This window comes from Calidris pugnax, unplaced genomic scaffold (genome assembly GCF_001431845.1).
Source record: "Calidris pugnax isolate Ruff unplaced genomic scaffold, ASM143184v1 scaffold82, whole genome shotgun sequence".
Taxonomy (NCBI): domain Eukaryota; kingdom Metazoa; phylum Chordata; class Aves; order Charadriiformes; family Scolopacidae; genus Calidris; species Calidris pugnax.
Window position 1 is genome coordinate 2,202,133 of NW_015090833.1, and position 20,235 is coordinate 2,222,367.

Consider the following 20,235-nt stretch of genomic DNA (forward strand, 5'->3'; position numbering starts at 1 on the left):
AATGGATATTTCCTTTGAGAGTCTCTAGACTAAATAATACTCCTTGTGTCTAAATGGACAATATATCCTGCTGACCTGGCAGCATCCTCTCAGTCCAGCACAAATCAGATAATGCCCTACAGCTGCTTGAGAAGGATAGAAAAGGGGGAGGAGAGGAAGAGGAGGAGGCATGAGGCAGGATGTTCTTTATAATTTCTCCCTGTCCTTCTCTCTCTCTGACACATTTCTCTTTCCTATTTTTCATACCTGCAAAGTCTCAACACTTTGGTTAATGTTATGCTGGATGTCAAAAAAGAAATGGTCTGTGCTATGCAGACGGTCAGCTCAGATAAGAGACAGTACTTTATCACCTTCACATGTAAAAGTGCAGCTGGATTGTAGTGTGCAGTGTGGGGCATTTAGAAGATGTTTGGACCATGTGCTCAGTAGTAGCCCGAGAAGGGTGCAAGCATTTTTTCAACAGAGGAGAGAGTCTTTGGCTCTTTGCAGCTGGGAGGGTGCAGTGAGCAAGCTGCCAGGAAGGATGCTGGTGTAGTTGTTCCTCTCTTTGTGCAGGAGAATGAACTAGGTGACCTCTCAGAGGCTTCTTCTGGGATGAGATGATTCAGCACCCCCACGCTGACACTTCCCCCTCGCAGTTGCGTTTATGGCTGTCAGATAAGGAATCTGGCCCACGGAGATGGGCTGTGGTTCACTCCACTGCCCACCTCTTTCTCTTTCTAAATCCAGTTCAAGTGCCTGGGCTGACATAATTTCTCATGGGTCAGATGGGTGTGAGAGAGGGGAGAGGCCATTCTGACAAATCACAGCACTGATTACTGATAAGCAGGCCTCCCACCAGAAAGCTTCCAAGATCTGCAAGTGTCTCTGGACTGTGTTGTCTGTCCCTCTCCCTCTGAAGAGTAGATGCTGTAGAAATCAGTCTCTGCTGATATTCCCCTTCACTTTACAGAAAAGGCAACAGATACTTGAAAGCAGAGGGCCCTGGGATCCACGTCTGTGGGAAACGGGACGTTCTTGCGGAGTGGGAGAATCTTGTTTTGCTGGAACTCTTCCCATTGCACATAATGAAAGATGGTCTTTTGCAAAGTCAACATACAAAACAACAGCTCTAAGTGGGAGGTGTTTGCCACAAGGTTTATCTACACGTTGTACAGCACAGAATCAGGGGCTCCTGTTCATGGCTAGAGAGAAATTGAGTAAGGCTAACCTCACAGAGTAGGAAAACAACCTCCTTAAAAACCTGTTGCGGAGAAGGGACATTTTCCTAGTGAAAACACTGGAGGATTTGATTCCTTGACCTTTCCCCGACTTCTAGGATGAGGTAACATTTGGGCAGTGTACTTTCTGCTTGGATGATCTGTCTCTACCTATGAGAGACAGTGACATCTCTGTGTTCAGGGCAGAGGTTTGTAGGACAGATGTTTGCCCGGTGCGTGGGATTCTCAGGAGAAAGTACTATGTTTGTGCAAAGCTATTATTAAAGCCAATTATGCCTGTAAAAGTTTCTTTCCGGGTGGAAGGTTGAGGTGTTTCATGACAGGCAAGTCACACAGAGGACACAGATGGGTATTTATTGCCACACGAGTCTAACCTTGCTCTTCCCCTTCTGCTCCCCCACCATCACTTGCAGAACCGGTTCTCCCCACCTAGAGGCAGTAACCTAAAACCCTTTGTAGCAAGATGAAGAAAGGAGAGGGAAGAGCAGTCATGTCCAGTTCTTGATGTGACACTCCTTTCCCTGAAGGAAGATTTGACATGGAGACTTCCTTCTCCCTCTTATCATTGACTGATCCTGTCGCTGTGCCGGGCTGTCTCACCAGCTCCTCTCATGGGGTGGCTGTGTTCATAGAGGCTTGGGACATGAACAGCCACCAGACATGGTTTAGCCACACTACAATAACATATCAGAGAGCTGCTGTCTGGTGAGATGTATAAGCAGTTAGAAACTCCATCCCATTCCTGCTCCAAGGCCAAAATGGAATCAAAATCATCTTGTGAGCCTACTCTAAAGGTGCAGTTTCCACAGGGAAGCCAGAGAGCTGGCTGAAAGCTTGGACTCTTGGGCAAATAATAACACATTGTGTATCTGTCCTATTTCAGCCCAAGAGCTCAAAGAGGTTCGTAGATATTAGCCCTCCATTAGATCAGTTTTATCCATAAACAGGCAAAGATTCTGGAACAAATGATTCTGTAACTCTCTGTTTCCTTTACAAGATCTTTAGATGACATTGTGAGCTCAGGACAATGTCACCCAAACCTTACTTGACAGTGAACTGCATCTATGCTGCATAAAATTGAATTAATTGCAAGGAGCTGCTGAGGTTTTATATCCAGTAATGCCTTACTCCCTCGGAGCCTGAGCAGCCTGCAGGCTCACTGCACTCATGTTCTCTTGTATTCGAGATGCGGTACAGATGCTGACTTCTGTTACTGTCATGAACTGGTCACTTCTTAGACTTGAGAGAGAGTTGCTGCCACTCAATCCACTGGATGGTGTCAAACCGTCAGCAGAATTTCACTGTGAATGTTACCTGCTGAATATGGGCATTTTTGCTGTTGTGATTGAATGAAGATTTACCTACATCTCAGGCGATGGCCGAGCCATTCAGCTGCTCCTCGCTCTTTTCATCTCTCGTGGCAACAGGTAAAATCAAATTTATTCTTGAAGAAAAACCTACTGCAGTTCAAAATTACTAGTGAGATGTGGTCGGTTCGGTGTCTTGCTGGAGCTCAGGTAAGGGATTAGACAGTGATCTTAACTCCTGCTGTGTCCCATTCTCAAAGCCCCCACTCCTGCTGATGGGGTAGCTTCTTCCTTTCTCCAGTAAGCTGTGACCTCTGCCCTTGGGGCTGTGGTACCCTGCGCTTATTCCCTCATGTATAAATAACTTTGCGCCTCATCATTTTTGAATGTTGTTTATACCCCACTGCCTGCCACATCATGTGCCAAGGTTATAAATATGCTACTGCGTCTAGACTGTATCTAAACTTGGCATTGGGTACCCAAGTTCATGAGAGGAGCAGTTTCATCTGTTAGCACAAAGAGGGTGCACCAATGTGTTTGATCAGGGGTCTGGAGGGGACTTGGCAAGAGACTTCTCTCCTCCTGCCATGCCAGAGTAGCACTGGCCCCTCTTTCTGAAGGGGCCTTGGAAACTCTTTTCCTCCCCTGCTCCAAAGCTACTGGGCACCCAGCCCAAAGGAAATACCTGACCTTATCCTTTCCTGATGTGCTTCAATGCACCATTGAGTGCAAGAGGCCCGAAACATCACAGACTCACCTTCACCAGCCTGGACAGATCCAAGCTGAGGCTGGGCTCGGGCTGACGAGGGAGACTGAGATACAGGGGCTGGGGGTGGAACTGCTGCAAGACTGAGCTGGGAAGGAAGAACAAACAAGCATTAGCTGCCTAATGCTGATACAGCTGCAGCAGGAACCTCTGCTAGTAAATAGAGTCACAAACAAAGCTGATGTGTTTCCCCATGCGTGAGCAGTAAGATGTATTTTGACTAAGCACAGTGAACCACTTAAGGCCAAATTATCTGTATCTAAATCTACATAAGGGAGGCTAGATGAACTCCTTACCACTTCTGGGTTTTGTCTGGAGGCTAAGAGCACTCTTGACACATTGTGGGACTGGTATACGATGGATGAACGATAGAACAGAGGATCACATCTCACATCAGATTTCACACACTGGTTGTAAATATGTTTTGTGCCGCCACTGGTCAGACCCAGGTGAAATCTCACTGGACCATAATCCTAGGAAGTGACATGCTAAAGTCTGGTTGACTCCATAGGCTCGGTGCTATACAGCATTGTTCCTCTCTAACTCACAGAGGCCACAGCATTCCCTGAAGGATCATGGAATCGGGACAGTTTCCTTCTCTGGAGATATTAAAAACCCACCTGGATGCGTTCCTGTCCAGGTCCCTTCTAACCCCTACAATTCTGTGTTTCTGTGAAGGCTGTAGCAGGGACACCAGGCTCGATACTATCTGTTTTATGCAAATGATATTCCTTGTGACTTCAGCGGGTGAGTTGCCTGCATTAGCAGTGCAGGATTGCAGGGTGCCTGCCCACAGCCTTCATTCCAGCTCCTTAACCCCTTGCATGGGCTGAAAGGCTGCGCATGTTGAGTTCATGTATCCCAGTTCAGGCTGTGTCTCAGGACAGAGTATGTACTGCAGGACTAGATGTTTGGCTGAGTGAGAGCACATATTCTAGAGGATATGTCGTGGGGCTGCATTTGCAGGTAGGAGAGAGGTGCCAATGGGAGCGGTGTCAGCGGGACTGCATCTGCCTCGTGGCTTTCCCTGGATTTGGAGAAACCAAAGGGTGTGAGGGGTGGGGGAATGTTGTGGCTTTTGTGTCTGTGTGCTGAATGAGGTACCTGCCCAGGAATCCAGCTAGGGATGTTTCTCCTCCAAGCTCTGCAGTATTCTGGGATGTCCTGGGGAGGCTGCAGAGCTCATTTCCTCAGCGCCTGGCACTAAGTCTGCGTCCCAGCACTCCAGCAGCCATGCAAAGCTGCGGGGAGGCCATGAGGTGAGGCATGTTTGAGCTGTTACCTGGGCAACAGCTAAACACTGACTTCAGATAATAATTGTAAAATAACTTAGCGTCAGGGCAGTGAGGCAGGGGGAGAGAGGGGCTGCCACTGCCCATGGTCCCAGGGAGCCCCATAAAATCCTCAGTGAAAAGCTACTTGTGCGAGCCAAATTGGCTGCAGCTCAGCCTGTGCTCAGAGCTCTTGACAAACTATACACAGGCAGAGGTACTGTCGTGTCCTGGTCCTTGCAGGTGGCCTCCTGTATCATCACATCCAGCTGCCTGCCACTGCTGTGTCTTGTCTGTGGCTTTAACAAGACACTGGATGGCCTCATGAAACGCATCCAAGGGGAAAGATGTACACACAGACTGCTTCCCAAGGATCCTTGAGGCAGTACAGCCCCTTGGCACACACCTTACAGTCTCTGAGCAGTGATCTGGGTCCCCTGCACCCAAGAGTTTTGCTAGATTTTAGTCAATGACAGGTTACTTTTGGGGTTCATCCTTGAAATTGGCAGCAAAAGAAATAGAAAGCACTAAGGGCAGGTTGCAACTCTGCCAACATCGGTCCAGTACCGTGCCTGGGTATACTGGTATGTGTGTTAGTAGGTGGGGACAGAGTATGACCTTGTTCTGCACAGAAGTAGTTTGGGAGCTATGAGCGTGGATCAGTCATGACTTGGCATCTTGCTTTGCTGTGACAATGGTTTGGCTTGAATGAGAAGCAAAAAGTTGTCCCTAGATTATTAGATGCCTCCAAAATGGAGGCATTCTGTTTGTCTGGTTTGTAGGTTGTATAATATAGTCACTAAAAAATACTAGTACTGTTCTGTCTCTATGGTAAAGCTGGCCCTGGTGCAGTGGGAACTCGCTTCCAGACAGATGGAGCTGTAGCATTAGGTAGTCATGGGAGGGGTGGGATTATGTTTGACAAGCAGCATGAGGTCACTTTTTCAGTCCCCTTCGGGTGGGATATATCAACAGGCTGCCGTTTGCCTTGAATGCAGTGACTAATTTATTTTTTTTTAAATCTGCTTAGGCTGCTTCCCTTTCCCTCTTAACTCATTCTCATCCTTCGCCTTTCTTCATTGTTTCAATCAGAGATGACAAAACTGTGAACTACATGAAATGATGGCATTTGCCACGGAGTGATAGATTAGCAATGGGCACGTTTCTCACAGTAGCCAACATACCATAGGGTCACAAACTGGCCTACCCTGCAGTCAGCCACTTGCCAGCTCCTGCAGGCATCTCGACACATCCATATAAGAGTAGTTATCCTTTTACCTGCCTTAGACTGTGAACCATGTAGGTCTTGGCAATGGGATTAAAACTGCAGTGGAATCGTGAGGATCAGATAAAAAGATCTCACAACTGCAGTGGCATTTAAGGCCCACCCAACATTTCCCTTATGGATTGGCTTGGAAGTATGTTAGAAAACAGAGCATGGGCTGAAGGACCACTTCTGAAGGTGACTGGCATGGATTCCAAGAAGAGCCAGAGAACTTCCCAGTTTGCCAGCAGAACCATTTATGGCAAGGCCTAAAGTTAGCAAATATGTGAGTGGTTTTGAGGGGAAGCACCAGCAGGTTAGTTGCTAGGCCAGCAAAAGGTGGGTGGTAGGATGGCAGCTTACACAGTGTAGGGGATAAATGGTTTGGTTTAGATACCAGTGCCAAAGCCAGAATGAGGCCCAGCAGCACTGAGAGAAGTGGAAAAAGCAAAAGCCATTGTACAGTGAGCTGTTAAAGTCCATTCCCTCCACCCATGTGCAACCTTGGTCTGAACTGTATTTGACTGAGTGGCTCGCACACACAGAGTCACCACCAGGTTAGTTACACGCCAAATGGCCATGGTAACAAAACCCAGCTCTCCTCCCAGAAGGGCTGGAACTAAAGGCTGACACAGTCCAGGACTGACAGTGTATCTCACCAGCTGGTTGGAGAAAATGGGTATCAGCTGGTGTAAATCCCCACCCAGTGAGGGAGAGGACACTGGGAATAGACCTGCTCCAAATCTTTGCCTCCGAACAAGATGTTCTTGGCATCTGCCTGGAGCTTGTCCTACCAGATCTCGTTAAAAATAAGGCGACTCTGTTTCTGCACAAGTCAGGCAGGCGTTTTCACTCCCTGTCTGTTTGGTCAGCTCCTGGAATTACACCAGGTCATTCTTTCTGGTGAGGAGTACTTAGGGGTGGAGGTGGGAGGAGAGGAGTGAAACGTAGCTGACCTTGGAAGTTAGTTGCTGTCTGTGATTTCTTTTGTTAGCAAAGAAAGCCTCCACACTAGTGTCTATGCTACCCATGACAGTCAGCATCTCAACCCCTGAGAGCTTTGGAGGATGCTGGGCCTCTAACTCTGTAGAGATCGTGTATCTAACAATTTCTTGAGCTGCAGTTTCTCTCCAGTGGCAGAACTCTCAAAGCTGTAAATGCTGGAATTGAAGCATTAGCATTTCTGTTTATCCAACTCTACTGGAAGTAATTAATAGCATTTATACAGCACTTCGGATGTTTAGTTTATGCTCAGGCCTTAGATAGTTCCTATTCAGAAAAGCTACTTAAATGAGTCAGTGAATTCCAGGGCAGAAATAAATTCTCTGTTGCTCTCTTCAGAAAACCTTAGTGGCTGCTGGGGATCCATGGGGATGAATGTCTCTGAAGAGCTGGAGCTCTCTGAGTGCAGGGGTGGTGTGTGGAAGATGCTGCCTGAACCCTTCTGGGTTCCTGTAGGCTGCTGTCTGTAGTGACCTTCTGTACCATCACTGGAGTGATGGATGTGTATGCCCGGGAGCCTTGCTGGTGGTTTAGTGCTCCAGTTACCTGTGGGTTTACACTGGTGGCTGATTAGTCGCAGTATTTACGCCCAAGTGAGTGCCTTTCCCCTGCAGTGGGCAAAGACAGCTGAGGTGGAGGGATAGAGATCCCTGAGTGGGAGGAATTAGAGCTATGGAAGTGGTAGATAGATGCTGAATTCCTCCATGTTTTGATTGCTCACCAGAAGAGAATGCCGTGCTGTAGGCATAGGGACAAGGTGTGAGTAAGAAGTGTGTAGGGAAGGGGGGAGCCTCTCCCACCGAGAATATGTGCTTTGTACCCTACACTTCTCTGTTTTTCAACTAGCCAGCAAAATGAAAAACATGTGAGGGGTGGAGCAGGAGGGCAAGGATTTATGGGTTGTTTTATAGGAGATGATATAAACCACTTTTATTTCAAATTCTCTGTTGCGTTAATTTCCTCTCTCCTTCCCTTGCTCTTTCCTTAAACACGTGCAGGAGGGAGGCAGAGCAGGTTGGATCCAGGGCTCTGCAGTGGCAGCATAAATCCACCTACAGAATGCTTGTGGCCAATGGCTAACCCACCCCTTCTGTTACCCTGCCACTGATTCTGGCTTCTGGGAAATCAAACACAGAGCCAGGTGATGCCTCAGTGCTGTGGGCACTTCTGTCTGTGCTGATTCACCAGCTCTTCCAACAGCTGGGCTGAGATTTGGAGTTACAGTAACAGTCTGAACTGTTTTCTTTATAAATAACCGTCCTGCAAAAGCACGCAGGTTGGGAAGAGAGTGGGAAGCTGCAGAGCACTCATGAAACCATTTCTCATTAAATAAAACCAGCCTAGCCCCACAATAAAATTACAAGGAGACGAAAAGATGCTGAAAGAGGGATAAAATAGCCATGGTTGGGATTAAAACACAATCAAGCAAAGGTAAAAGAGCTCCTTTAAAGCAGAAAGATCACCAGTGGTACACATTTCAGGAGGAAGTGTGTTTCAGACTGGTGGCCCCAGTAGAGCAAAAGCTCCAGAGTCTCACATGCACTACACACAACAGTGCAACCTCTGATGGATGGTGGGTGTCGAGTCCCATCTCACCAGGAGTCCTGATTATCAGTGAAATGAACACAGCTCATAAAGGATCCACAGCTTAAAAGGATGCCTGTGTAAATATCACTAAGTGGACTTGGTGTGACTGAGGAAGCACATTGCAGCCAGGACACTGAGGCAGCCCTTCAGCCTCAGGAAAAACAGAAAGGACTGAGCTTTTAAAGACCTTTGAGTCCATATTCAGTCCCCCCAAAAAATCCTGAGGTATTTCGGGGCATTGCAGCTTATTCTGGAGTTCTTAGGAGGCAGTGAGGGGAGAAGGGCTTTCTGGAAGGATCTGATGATCAACAATGTCAAATTTATAGAAAAAGAGGCAGGGACGATAAAGCTGTAACAAGAGGACATTCAGTCCTTGTGGGGTTTCCTGCTGTTCTGCAAGATCCACGTTGGCTCATTGCTCTCCCATCCAGATTGTAACATTACAGAACATATTTAAATGAAAATCCTCATCTACTGAATAAAAAACAAATCCAGGGGAAAAAAATGTTCCAATTGTAGCAATTATTGCTCTTGCTTCTATAAAACTTAATCCTGATCATGGGCTATTAGACCAAGTCTTTTTAAAGGCTTGTTGGACAGAAAGGTTTACTGAGATAAATCTGGAGGTTGTGCAGAGCTCTAATGTTGTAGCTAAAGCCTCGTTAATTTCAGGCAGTCTGTGCACAGACTTGATGGCAGACTCGGGATGTCAGGGATGAGGTAAAGGAAGTAGTCCTGGAATAACCCAATGAACCTTGTATGGTAAGGCATGGAAAATGCTTGGTTACGACCTTGTTACTTAATTCTGGAGTGAGGACAGCGAAAATCAAGCGACAGGAAAGGTTGGAAAGGATTGTTTAAAGCTAAGCTAATGATAATAAAAAAGCACATATGGAAGGTAATAAATCTGATGGGCTGGGCAGCCATTTTGCTAAGCACTTTGTGCTGATGTTAGCTAATAAAACAGCAGAGCGTTCCGTAACTGAGCTCATCTCCTCTGTGCATTCCACCCTGACTTAAATTAATTTTTTCCTCTTAAAAAAACAAAAAAACACAAGTCATTACACAAGCCCAGAGCACATGCCAGCGCTTTTCTAACCAAAAGTATAATTAATTGAGGTATTGATGTGAATTTACAGCTGAAAACGGTACTGGGAGCATTGTCTGTGTATGCATTGCAGCATTCTCACACTACCCTGGCTTTCAAGGACCAGGATGAAGACATGCTGAGGAAGCAGTGTAGTTGCCAGGGCCCCTGGACTCCCCAGGGAAAGAGAAGCTTGGGCAAAGAGATGCTAATAATAAAAGGGTGTCAGTGTGGCTCGGAGAAAAGCTGCATGTCATGGAATATTCCTTTGACCAGTTGAGGTCAGCTGTCCCTGACTGTGCCCCCCAGCCTACTCACTGGTGGGATGGTGTGAGGAGCAGAAAAGGCCTTGACACTGTGTAAGCCCTGCTCAGCAATAACTAAAACATCCCTGTGTTATCAACACTGTTTCCAGCATAAATCCATAACATAGCCCCATACCAGCGACTGTGAAGAATATTAACGCTGCCCCAGCCAAAACCAGCACAGATGTTGACACAAACTCCCTCCCACATTGGGGATATTATTATTCAGGGATTCTGGTTGTGGCCATTTTTCACCTCTTCCACCCAAAGACAAGGCTTATAGCTGATGTATAAGACAGTATGCCTGCACTGTTGGTTTGCATCGTCTAAGGGTCTGTCCTTGATACTTCAGACCAGTTCCTTGGTATCCAGGACAGACCCCTTCACTCTGCTCACTTGCTCTTCTACAGCTGTCCCTTGGCTGTTTAGCCAGATATTTAGCTGGGTTTTACTTAAGTATAGAGTGATGGGCTTTGATCTTGGGATGGCCAAAAGGAAGAAAGTCCGAAGAGAAGGAAGGAGGGTTGAAAGAAAGCTGGAGCAGAAAGGAGGATATGGGTTTATTTGTACATGCAGACTGTGAAACAGTGGAGAGCCCTGGCTGTGCCCTCAGTGAGGCTGGAGAATCTGCCTCTAATAAATTCCATGTAGGGGTTGAGCCGCAGCCTCTGAATTCAGTCTTCAGCTCCACCAGAGTTGAAGAGCTTTCATGCTGTCAGGCCGTTGCTTGCAGGTGTAGCTTCATGGAAGCACCTTAAGGTTTCAGAGCTTCAGGGTTGACTGGAATCCTAATGGCTTATTATGAGTCCAGTTCTATCAATTTTGTTTGGGTAGGGAAGGAAAGAGATGTTGCGTGGAAGATGCAGGGTATGGTTAGTGACTCTCACGCTTTGTTGTGCTGGAGCTGGAATGTTCCTCTCAAACTGGCGTGTTGCCTTGGGAGGGTGGGAAGCACCAAACTGGAGCCTGTACCTTTTAAATTCCCCACCCAGCCCACTCCCCATTCATGAGATGTTTGATCCCTGAGCTCACTCCTGAATGGGGTCCAGGTAGCTCCTTAGTGCTTCAGTTGCTCGTCCTGGAGCCCTGGATCACAGATTCTCCCCCCATATGTTTCCTATTAATCTTAGTCTTGCCTAGGGAGAAGCTGGCTATGGGGATGGAGCAAAGTGGGTTCTCAGAGAGGGATGCTGCTACTTTTTCCCATTGCTCCCCTTTTCATTCTCCAGAAATCAGAATTCTTTCTGCTTAGGCAGTCTTTTAACAATCTCCCAATAACCAAGGGCGCTTAGTCCCTCATTCCAGTCGTTTGCGCCTCCTATTCTTCTGGAGAAAAAAACCCAAGACTGTAAATTCTTGGTCTCAGCAGCATCGTCTTACCACAAGCTCTTGAATCCATGTCAGTGTGGAAAAAAATAATTTTCTTTTGCCAGTTTTAATTTTACCCAGTTTCTCATTGCCTGAATGCCCTTCTTGTTCCTGTGCAGACAGCCTGCTGCCCTTGGTGTTGGGTCAGCCCTGCAGTGGTGGTGTGACACGGTATGTAAAATGGTAGCTGCTTCTTGGTGTCTTGGCCCTGAAAGTGGAACTAAGCCCTTTTTAGCAATGACGAGATGCTTGGTAACAGCCGCCAAGTCCCGTAACAAACCAGGCCCTCCATCTGTAGCATCTGAGTGCAGCTGACTGGGAGGCAGAAGGTGTTACGACAGACAACTGCTGACCTTTGGGCAAGGCAGTCTCTGCCCTGGCCTCATCTCTGCTTGCTCATTCTGGCCTGCTGTCTTTGTGCTTCAGCTTCCCACATGTAAAACAGGAGGAGTCAATAATCGCTTCCTGCAGAATGAGACAGATAGGCAGAATTCAAATTATGTGTGTATATATATGCAGCCTTTAGCATGTTCATTATATCACTCAAAGTACTCTCAACGGAATTTTGCTGACAGAATAGCCAGGTGAGATGTCTCACTATTGTCTGTAAAAATATATATATGTCCTGCATGCTCTGGACTTTGGATACTCTTTTAGACATATACTTTTCCCAAGGCTCCTCCCAAAATAAGAACAATGACCACAGCCATTCTAGGGCAGCTGAGTGCTCTCAGTAGCTTCATCACCACCAGGGAGATTTCTTTGATGGTGCTCCTGGCAGGGATGCACTTTGGGGAAGAGAACAGAGCTTTACATGTGTGTCAGTCTCCTGACAGACTCCCACTTAATACAGGCTTCCACATTCCTTCTACCAGGTACTTTGGCTGCTCTGAATTCAGACCTTCAGTGTTTTCAGGAAAGAAACATAACTACTTATGCTTTTGTTTGACTGTGGTGCTGGTTTTAATTTGAATGCCAGCTGAGTTGCAGGCATCCATCAGTTGCGTTGGACTATTTTACCCATATTTCAGCTAGCTGAGGACTTGAGACAGAACTGTTACAGAAATGTCAGACCCAGCTCCAGCTGCGCTCTGGAAAAAAGAGTAACTGATTTCAGTGGGAGCTGGATTGGGACCTAAAACAGTGAGTGCAGTGGTGCTGCAGTGTCTTTCATCTCAAAGTTGCTGGGTGAAATCCAGACTATGCTGGTAATGGTTGGGAAGCTGCCAGCTGCTAATGATGTGGAACAAGTTGGTGAGTCCTTGCTCCAGTTTGTAGGAAGCCACCAGACAAAACAAGTCCCGAGAATAGCCAGCTCAACCCTTTCCCGGTTGGGTTCACGATGTACTGGCAAGGGAGTAATTTAGGAACTTCCCCTGATGTGGCTCCTGTGGTGTCTGATCTGTGGAGGCCACAGTGCTTCTGTGGACATTTATCCTCATGAAATTCCCTAGAAATACTCAACATGCTGTAAAAACTGTCTGGAACATAGTGCTTTCCCAGATCTGGCCCACTCTCCTGGTGCTTTGATACGCTCATAACATAACCACAAAACCCATCTTCCACTTTGATTTCCCTGCCTGGACTGAGTACCTGCACCCTGCAGAGCTCTGTCTTTCAGCTCCTGTAGGTGACGTGTGCTGTGTGACATGAGCGGACATGTCGTTGTGTGGGGTACCCCAAGAGCTCAAATTCAAAGGATGGATGAAGCAAGGAAGAGATTAACTTTCTAACAACATCCCACTGGCATGTGAAGCAGTGTAGGAGATTGGACAGTCGATATTTTTCCCAATTTGAGATCAATACTGGAAAACGATGATGGGGAAGGGGAGGCAGCCCAATGTATAGATCATCTGTACAGATGTTGAGACAAGTAGATGCCAGCAAACATATCTCCTCATTCCACCTGGCTGAGGAAAATGAAAGTAAAGGTGATGACAGCCGTGAAGCAGGTAATAGTTTGCTGTCTGGCTCAAACAAGTGAGGTGCTCAGGCAGTGCTAGTGGCTTTGCTTGCCAGGGCTTCAGAAAAAGTCATTGATGACTGAGCTTTTTAGAACTGATCTCCCCTTTGAGATGTGTTTCATGAAGAGGAACAGAAGCGACAAGGCAGAGTATCTTCAGAGTGTCCAGGGCAGATGATAGGCATATATAGGCAAAACTGGAGGTGCAGTCAAAGAACATGAGCAGGATCTGTTAAAGATCAAACTTTACATGCCTAACGCCTCACTGCTCTAAGGCAGCTCTGCTTCTAACATTGCTCCTGCAGTGCTCTCTGCTGGAGAATGGGAGGCAGAGGCAAGCGTGGCTGCAAGTATTTAGCCTGGAAGGCAGACAACCCTCACAGGCTGAGGAGAGACATACAAATTTAGCTTATGCGTTGCTAAAATTATTGTATACAACATCCTCTGGCCCACCCGTAGAAACCAGGCTGAACCTGTGCTCCAGGAATAAGTTTCCAGCCAATGCAGAAGCAGGTGGCGTAAATGTCTGGAGCCAGTAACCTGTTGGGGTGACAGTGGTCCCCAGGCTTCTCATGCAGCTTGGAGCACGTTCAGGCTGCCCAGTCAAGATGCCCAGCTGGAATCATGTGTAACAGACTCCTTAATAAGCTTGGCAAGACAATTAGTGTCTTTTACTGCTTCCACTATGCTGCTGGCCATGGTAAACAGGGTAAACAGTAAATTTCACTAGGGAAATTGATCACCTGGAAAGCCATGAGCTGTTGATCACCTAGCTAGGCTAACTAGGCCCTGCTAACTTTGGATTTAGTGATGGAAGAGCACTTTTGTCACTTAAGATATGTCATTTTCAGAAGCTGATCATGGTGACCTGGTGAAAAAACCATCACGTTTCTGTGCTCACAGCTGGTACTTCCACCAGAGGGCTCTGAGGACAGATCTTCGCTTTCTGAAGGGCCTCTAGCGTAGATGAGCAATCAGGTGAAAAGGTATAGTTTTAATCAAAATATTGATTTCAGCCATATGGTGTTATGTTACGATAGAGTCCTCCCCTTTAATCAGTATTCTTTAGAGGCAGGGCTGTCCATAAATAGCCTGTAGCTACTCTACTGACATTATATAAACTCTCAATAGCTTGCAACTTGTTCCTAAATGTTCTTAGTGGGGCTAAATTGGGGTATATGGTCTCATATCCTACAGAAAATAAAGAACTAAGCAGAAAAGTGTTCATAGGTAGACAGTCTTGGTAATTGCCTAAGAAACCTGCATTAGCTGCTGCAATGTATTAAATTTAACTGAAATCTACATTTAAATTGCTATGCTTCAATGACTGAAGAGGAGTCAGCTCTGTCAGTTCTGCAGCCCACAGTAGACATCTCCTAAATTGCTTCCACATGGATTACCAGAGCTCAGGTACCAAACTTCAATGGCTGCTGCTTGTCTCTCTGGCAGTGCCGAGGGACATAAAGCAAGTGCAGATGCTTCTGCAAGAGCTGAGTATTTAAAGAAGTCATCAAAGGCCTGGTAAATCTCACACAGGGGGCAGACAGGGATACAGTCTGCCCTTATGATTATTTTCTGTTGCTGCCCATCTTTGCTTTTGTATGGGGCCATAGGATTCAGAGCGTATGTTAGACCAAAGCTATAAACAGTATAAAGTTTGCTGACCTTCATCTGTCCTACCTCAGCCTAGCCCACGTGGGAATAGAGAAATTTGAAATCAGGCCCTACAGCTTTAACGTTGAGAACTGTAATGTGACCTCCCTCCTGCGCACATAACCCCGCCGGGCCAGGCAGTGAACCGACTCCAAATGGCCGTGTTCAAAAACAACAGGGCTCTGGACACATCCTTCCCCGGGTCTCAGATCACAGGCAGTTCCTGCGAGAAACCCTTGTCCGGAGGGTTTTCTGGGAAGCTGCTTGATGAGTGGCTGTCTTGAGCCTACGCCTCCCACACACCCCCCCTGCATGGGCTGCCACCCAAGACAGGGGCCCTGGCGCTTCCCCCCTGCCTGGCAGCTGCTCCTGCTCCTGCCCGACCCTTCTCCTTACAGAAAAGCCCAGTGACCAACCGACAGCTGCAAGAGATTCTTCAAAGTGCACAGCATAAGGGCAGGGAAAGAGCAAAGGAACAGCAAGGGAGTAAAACAAACTGAGGGAATGGACACCCAACCCACGTGCACATTCTGAAGGACCCTACGTGCTCTGGTTACTTAAACTGAATTTTCTCTCCTCCTTTGTGCCCAGAAGGCACAGCTTCTTCTCTCCTCAACTGCCCTTGCCATAGCAACTTCCCACCCTTTCTCATACGGCTTGCAGCTCTCCGCCCTGTCAGATCCTGCCAGGATCAGCTTCCCCAAGTCTTTGTGTCCCTCAAACAGCTGACCAATACCTTGCCTACTCGAACATCTCACCACCTTCCTCTCCTTCCCGTGTCACAGTCACCCCATCCTCTGTTGTCCAGGGAGGGTAATTTCTCCTTCCTTTACTCTGCCCCCTGCTTGAAGCAGGTTTTGTTCTGTCACTCAGGTCCATCTGCCCATTTCCACCCTGTGAAGGATTGCCTGGCACCTCCCCGGGCTCTACAGACCCATTTGAGCTGGGAGCTGGTTTCCTAAGTTTGCTGGGGGGCTAGAAATAACCTCCTGCCACTGCATGTCTCTCCACAAACTGTTGTGTTTGTGCACATTTGCACACTGTGAGAAAGGGCTGCTTGGCCTCTGTGGGACTGGGAGCACAAGACTGAGGGTCAAAACTGGTTTTGATGTGTGGGGAGAGTTTTTTGTTTGGGTGTGTGAGAAAAAGCTTGGCCAAGCCCTGTTGAAAGACACGTGTGTATGTATAGGGCCCTGTGTGTGTGTGAATGCAAAAGGCTAGTAGCCTTTGGGCGTTTGTAGTTTATATGTGTGTGTAAATGAGAATATTTGGCCCAGCTTTCACTGTGGGTATGTGTGTGCTTATGTGACTCCGCACCTATTTGCAGTGTGTGTGTACCACTGTTGTGCTGAGCTGGAATTCTCAGCAAAGGAGTTCTTAACAGCCAATTCTGTTTGTGTTGATGTTATCAGGTGCCACAGATGTGTTTTCTCAATGCTTATGGCTACCTGGAAGCTTTTGTCATTGTGATAAGGTCAGTGGCTTTTTCTGGCTGGTGAGAGGCACTGTAAATGAGGTGTGCCTCCAAAGATCTCATGGGTGGTTGCATCAATACCTTGAGCAAACAAAGGAGATATGTTAATAGAGTCATCTGCATTCTGATAAACCCACAATGGTTACCAGCTCTCTTCTGAGTCACCTCCAGATTTTTTTTATTCTTGGATTCATTTGCATGATCCATGTGGATAACGCTTTAGAGAAAACTTCATTTATCTCACTCTTCGACAGGCCCCCAGCATCCTTGATATACTTACAACTAGGAAATCCATATTGCTTCCTGGTATATATCGCTGGTACATATTCTAGGTCATTACAAAGTGTAACTTTATAGAATCTTAATGATGACTTGGGGTCCTCAGGATCCCAGAATGTGCGGGGCCCAGGTGGTCAGTGCCGTAACTTTGCCTCAGATCCTATTTGCACCTAACGCTGTATTCACTCCTTAATTTCAGCAAACTCTGTAGGCAAGGGATGCCGTTACCCTTGTCCACTAGACTGATTCTGCTTCAGTAAATCTTCAGCCACCACACAAGATCACTTAGAGGCAACGGTTCTTTCTAGCACCTTAGGGTTCATCACCTCAAAAAGAAACAGAAAGGTCTAGAAGGGCTGTTCTTTGGACAGTGAGTCTTCAGGACAGGCACACCCAAACAGCACTGACCCCAGTGTGGGCCCTTTATCTCCTGATTTTAACCCTTAAGCCTTCTTTTTTTTTTTTTCTCCTCTGAATAGGCTGAAGTCTAAACGCTGGGAATGTGCACACCCAAATTTCAAACTCCAGTGCCTAGCAGTGTTAGGACTGGGAAGTTTGGTTTGAGCCATAAGGCAGGAGTGAAGCTCATGTCTGGATCTGAATTTAAGCTCAGAGGCTGTTTGTTCAAGTCAAGGATAATAGAAAACTCGTGTATATGGAAAATATGCAGACCTAGGGTCTTTTTGAAGATGTTAATGTTTTCCTCAGGATTTTAACTTTAATGTTAAAAGCCAGACATTCCTAAATGTCCTGGCTGTGAAATTAACCCACAGCATATAAATTGATGGCATTTATCCTACAGATGAATGTAAATCACTGCTCTCGGCCAAAGTTCTGCCACTGACTTCAGGGGAGTGTACATTTTAAAACCCTCCTGTCATGTGCCCCTTAAATACAAATACTTCTAAAGATCGTGTTGATCCACCTCTCAGAAATACCCAGCGGGTCACTTACCCAGCAGTGCAGATGTCTGAGCTTTCCCCCAGGGCATTCGAAGGGCCAGAGGAAAGCTGAAGGCTTTGAATATGTAAACAGCACTTTTGACTTTTTTGTTGGATTAGTCAAATAACTGAGATATTTCCTCTGTTCTTAATCTTAATATAAAAACAGACAAACCATTCACATAAACAAGAGCTTGACGTTTCTGGAATCCCTGGGGAGTAGGGAGGGAGGAGGACTATTTCCATACTGCTCGCTGGATGCTGCCATTTGGACTTGCCAGAGCTGAGGCTACAGCAGAGTGTGATTTTTGTGTTTCTGTGTGTCCGTGCACAGCTGTGCCCTTCCTGCAGAGTCTCAGCTTAAATAAGCTGCCTACCCCATCCACCCTTGCAGTGTGTGGTTCAGGAACACATGGTGAAAGGCCAACTTATCTGCAAGGAGGTGTCGCTGCCACAGCGGATGGGATTTACAGGGCTGGAGCTGTGCACGCCTGTGGCTCACACCACCAAGGACCCAGCCTGAGCTTCCTTCTTTCTGTGCTAGTTTAGCTTACACCCATACCTGAGAGCAGGTTTACACCTAAAAATGTGGGCCCAAAGCAAACCTGAGCTTTAGCTGGTTTCAGCTGGGACAGTTGACTTTGGTGCTGGCAGCTGGTGTCGTGCTGGGTTTGGGTTTGGGATGGGATCAGTGTAGCAGGGCATGGGTGGTTGTGATACCTAAGGCAGATTTTACATAGTTTATAAATGGTTAAACTGTACAGAATCTTCTTTTAGAGAAGAAATGTAGCTATTTTAGTAACTATCCCAAATGGTTTCAAGGACACGGTAAGATAAGAAAGGATGTCTGTGGCCCTGAGAACATGGTAACCTAAGACAGGGATGCAATAAATATGGACATTGTCTGACAAACAGGTGGTCGCAGGGAGATCATTAGTTTTAATGAGCAATTAAGCAGTTAGAATGTTTTGCCAATGTGAAAAGTGAGCCAAAGGACAGGTGAAGAAGATGAAGATTGAGGAAGAAATAACCCTCACTCAAAATGAGGACCATAAGAAGGCACAACTACGTATACGTAAATGAATTCTTGGAAATGTAATGAATATGCTAATATTTTCTTGGAATTACATTGAATATGTATACCTGTTGTGTATAAATTTAATTTGACAACAGTATTCGGTGTGCACAATAGGAGGAGCTATCCCCCGTGCACCCGGTGCCGCAGTAAAGAATGCCTGCTTTCTAAACTCTAAATTGAGCCTTAGAAAGTTTTATCTGCCGGTTTGCGGTGACAGTTGTGGTGGTTGTTGAACTCTTAAGGGCTGTTCTGCTCCTCAGGCCGCCCCACCAGTGATAAATCCAGGGGGCATAAGGGGTTGGGAAGGGACATGGCCAGGACAGCTGACCCCAACTGGCCAAAGGGACATTCCATGCCATGGGACATCATGCTCGGTGCATAGAGCTGGGGAAGAAGAGGGGATGCGTTCAGAGTGATGGCGTTTGTCTCCCCAGGTCACCGTTAGGTGTGATGGAGCCCTGCTTCCCTGGGGATGGCTGAATGCCCGCCTGCCTGCGGGGAGCTGGGGATGAGTCCCTTGTGCCTTCACAGATTCACAGAATCTTCATGGTTGGAAGAGACCTTTGAGATCATCGAGTCCAACCACAAAAAACAAAACCAAACAAAACCCAAAGGAAAACCAACAAAAAACCCCCACAAACAGATACAAACCAACAATATTAGACACTAGAGCATGCCCTGAAGTGCCATGTCTACACGTTTCTTAAATCCCTCCAGGGATGGTGACTCCACCACCTCCCTGGGCAGGCTGTTCCAGGGTCCGACCACACTCTCAGGAAAGTCATTCTTCCCGATATCTAATCTAACCCTCCCCTGCCCCAACTTCAGCCCATTCCCTCTGCTCCTGTCATTATTTCCTTGGGAGAAGAGGCCAACCCCCACCTCTCTCCACCCTCCTTAGCCTGCCTTCCCCCCCTCAGCCTGCTCTCCCCTCCTCAGGCTCCTCTCCCCCCCTCAGCCTGCTCTCCCCCGGCCCGAGGCCCTTCCACCCTCTCCCTTACAACGCTGCGCCCCTCTGAGCAGCAGTGGCGGCCTTCTCCTCGGTGTCTCTGTGAGGGAGGCGACTTGTTCTCCAGCCCCCTCCCCACCCGGGTGCCTCTCCTCGGGACACGCTCCAGCGCTCTGCTTGGGGGGGGGCGCCTTTTGTCACCGATTCAACTGTCTTTTAACCCAACCCACGAGTTTTTCCTCTCTTTTTTTTTGTTCTCCCCCTTTCCCGAAGGGGCCGGTTGCCGGTTGGGGTCCAACCCCGCCGCCCGCCCCGCCATTGCGCGCCCCTGCGGGGAGCCGACCCGGGGGCGTGTGGGCGGGGCTACCCGCCGTGACGTCACGCGCGGCCGTTTGACGCCGCCCGTTGGCGTCACGTGCGCGCGCCGCGGCCCGGTCTCCGCCTGCGGCTGGCGGAGCCGGAGCCGGTGGCTGGAGCGGGAGAAGGAGCGGGAGCAGGATGGCGGGCGGCCCGCAGGAGAACACGCTGCTGCACCTCTTCGCCGGGGGGTGAGTGCGGCAGCCGCGGCGGAGGGCTGAGGCGGGGGGGAGCGGGGTGGGGCCCTGCTGAGGGGGGCTCCCCGCCCGGGCGCGGCTGAGGGGCGGCGGGGGGCTGCGGCCTGCCCTCTCCCCCTCAGCCTGCCCTCTCCCCCTCAGCCTGCCCTCTCCCCCTCAGCCTGCCT

The 20,235-nt window shown here is 47.9% G+C and overlaps 1 protein-coding gene across 1 annotated transcript in view; it reads left to right on the forward strand.

Annotated features, from left to right (window-relative positions):
* The first annotated feature begins 19,921 nt into the window (after nt 1-19,921).
* Nucleotides 19,922-20,235, forward strand: part of SLC25A33 (solute carrier family 25 (pyrimidine nucleotide carrier), member 33) — an 18,537-nt gene continuing 18,223 nt past the window's right edge. Inside the window, exon 1 of the mRNA XM_014941514.1 lies at nt 19,922-20,062. Coding sequence (XP_014797000.1) covers nt 20,013-20,062 — 50 coding nt within the window. The 5' untranslated portion in view covers nt 19,922-20,012. The remainder of the gene's footprint in view (nt 20,063-20,235) is intronic.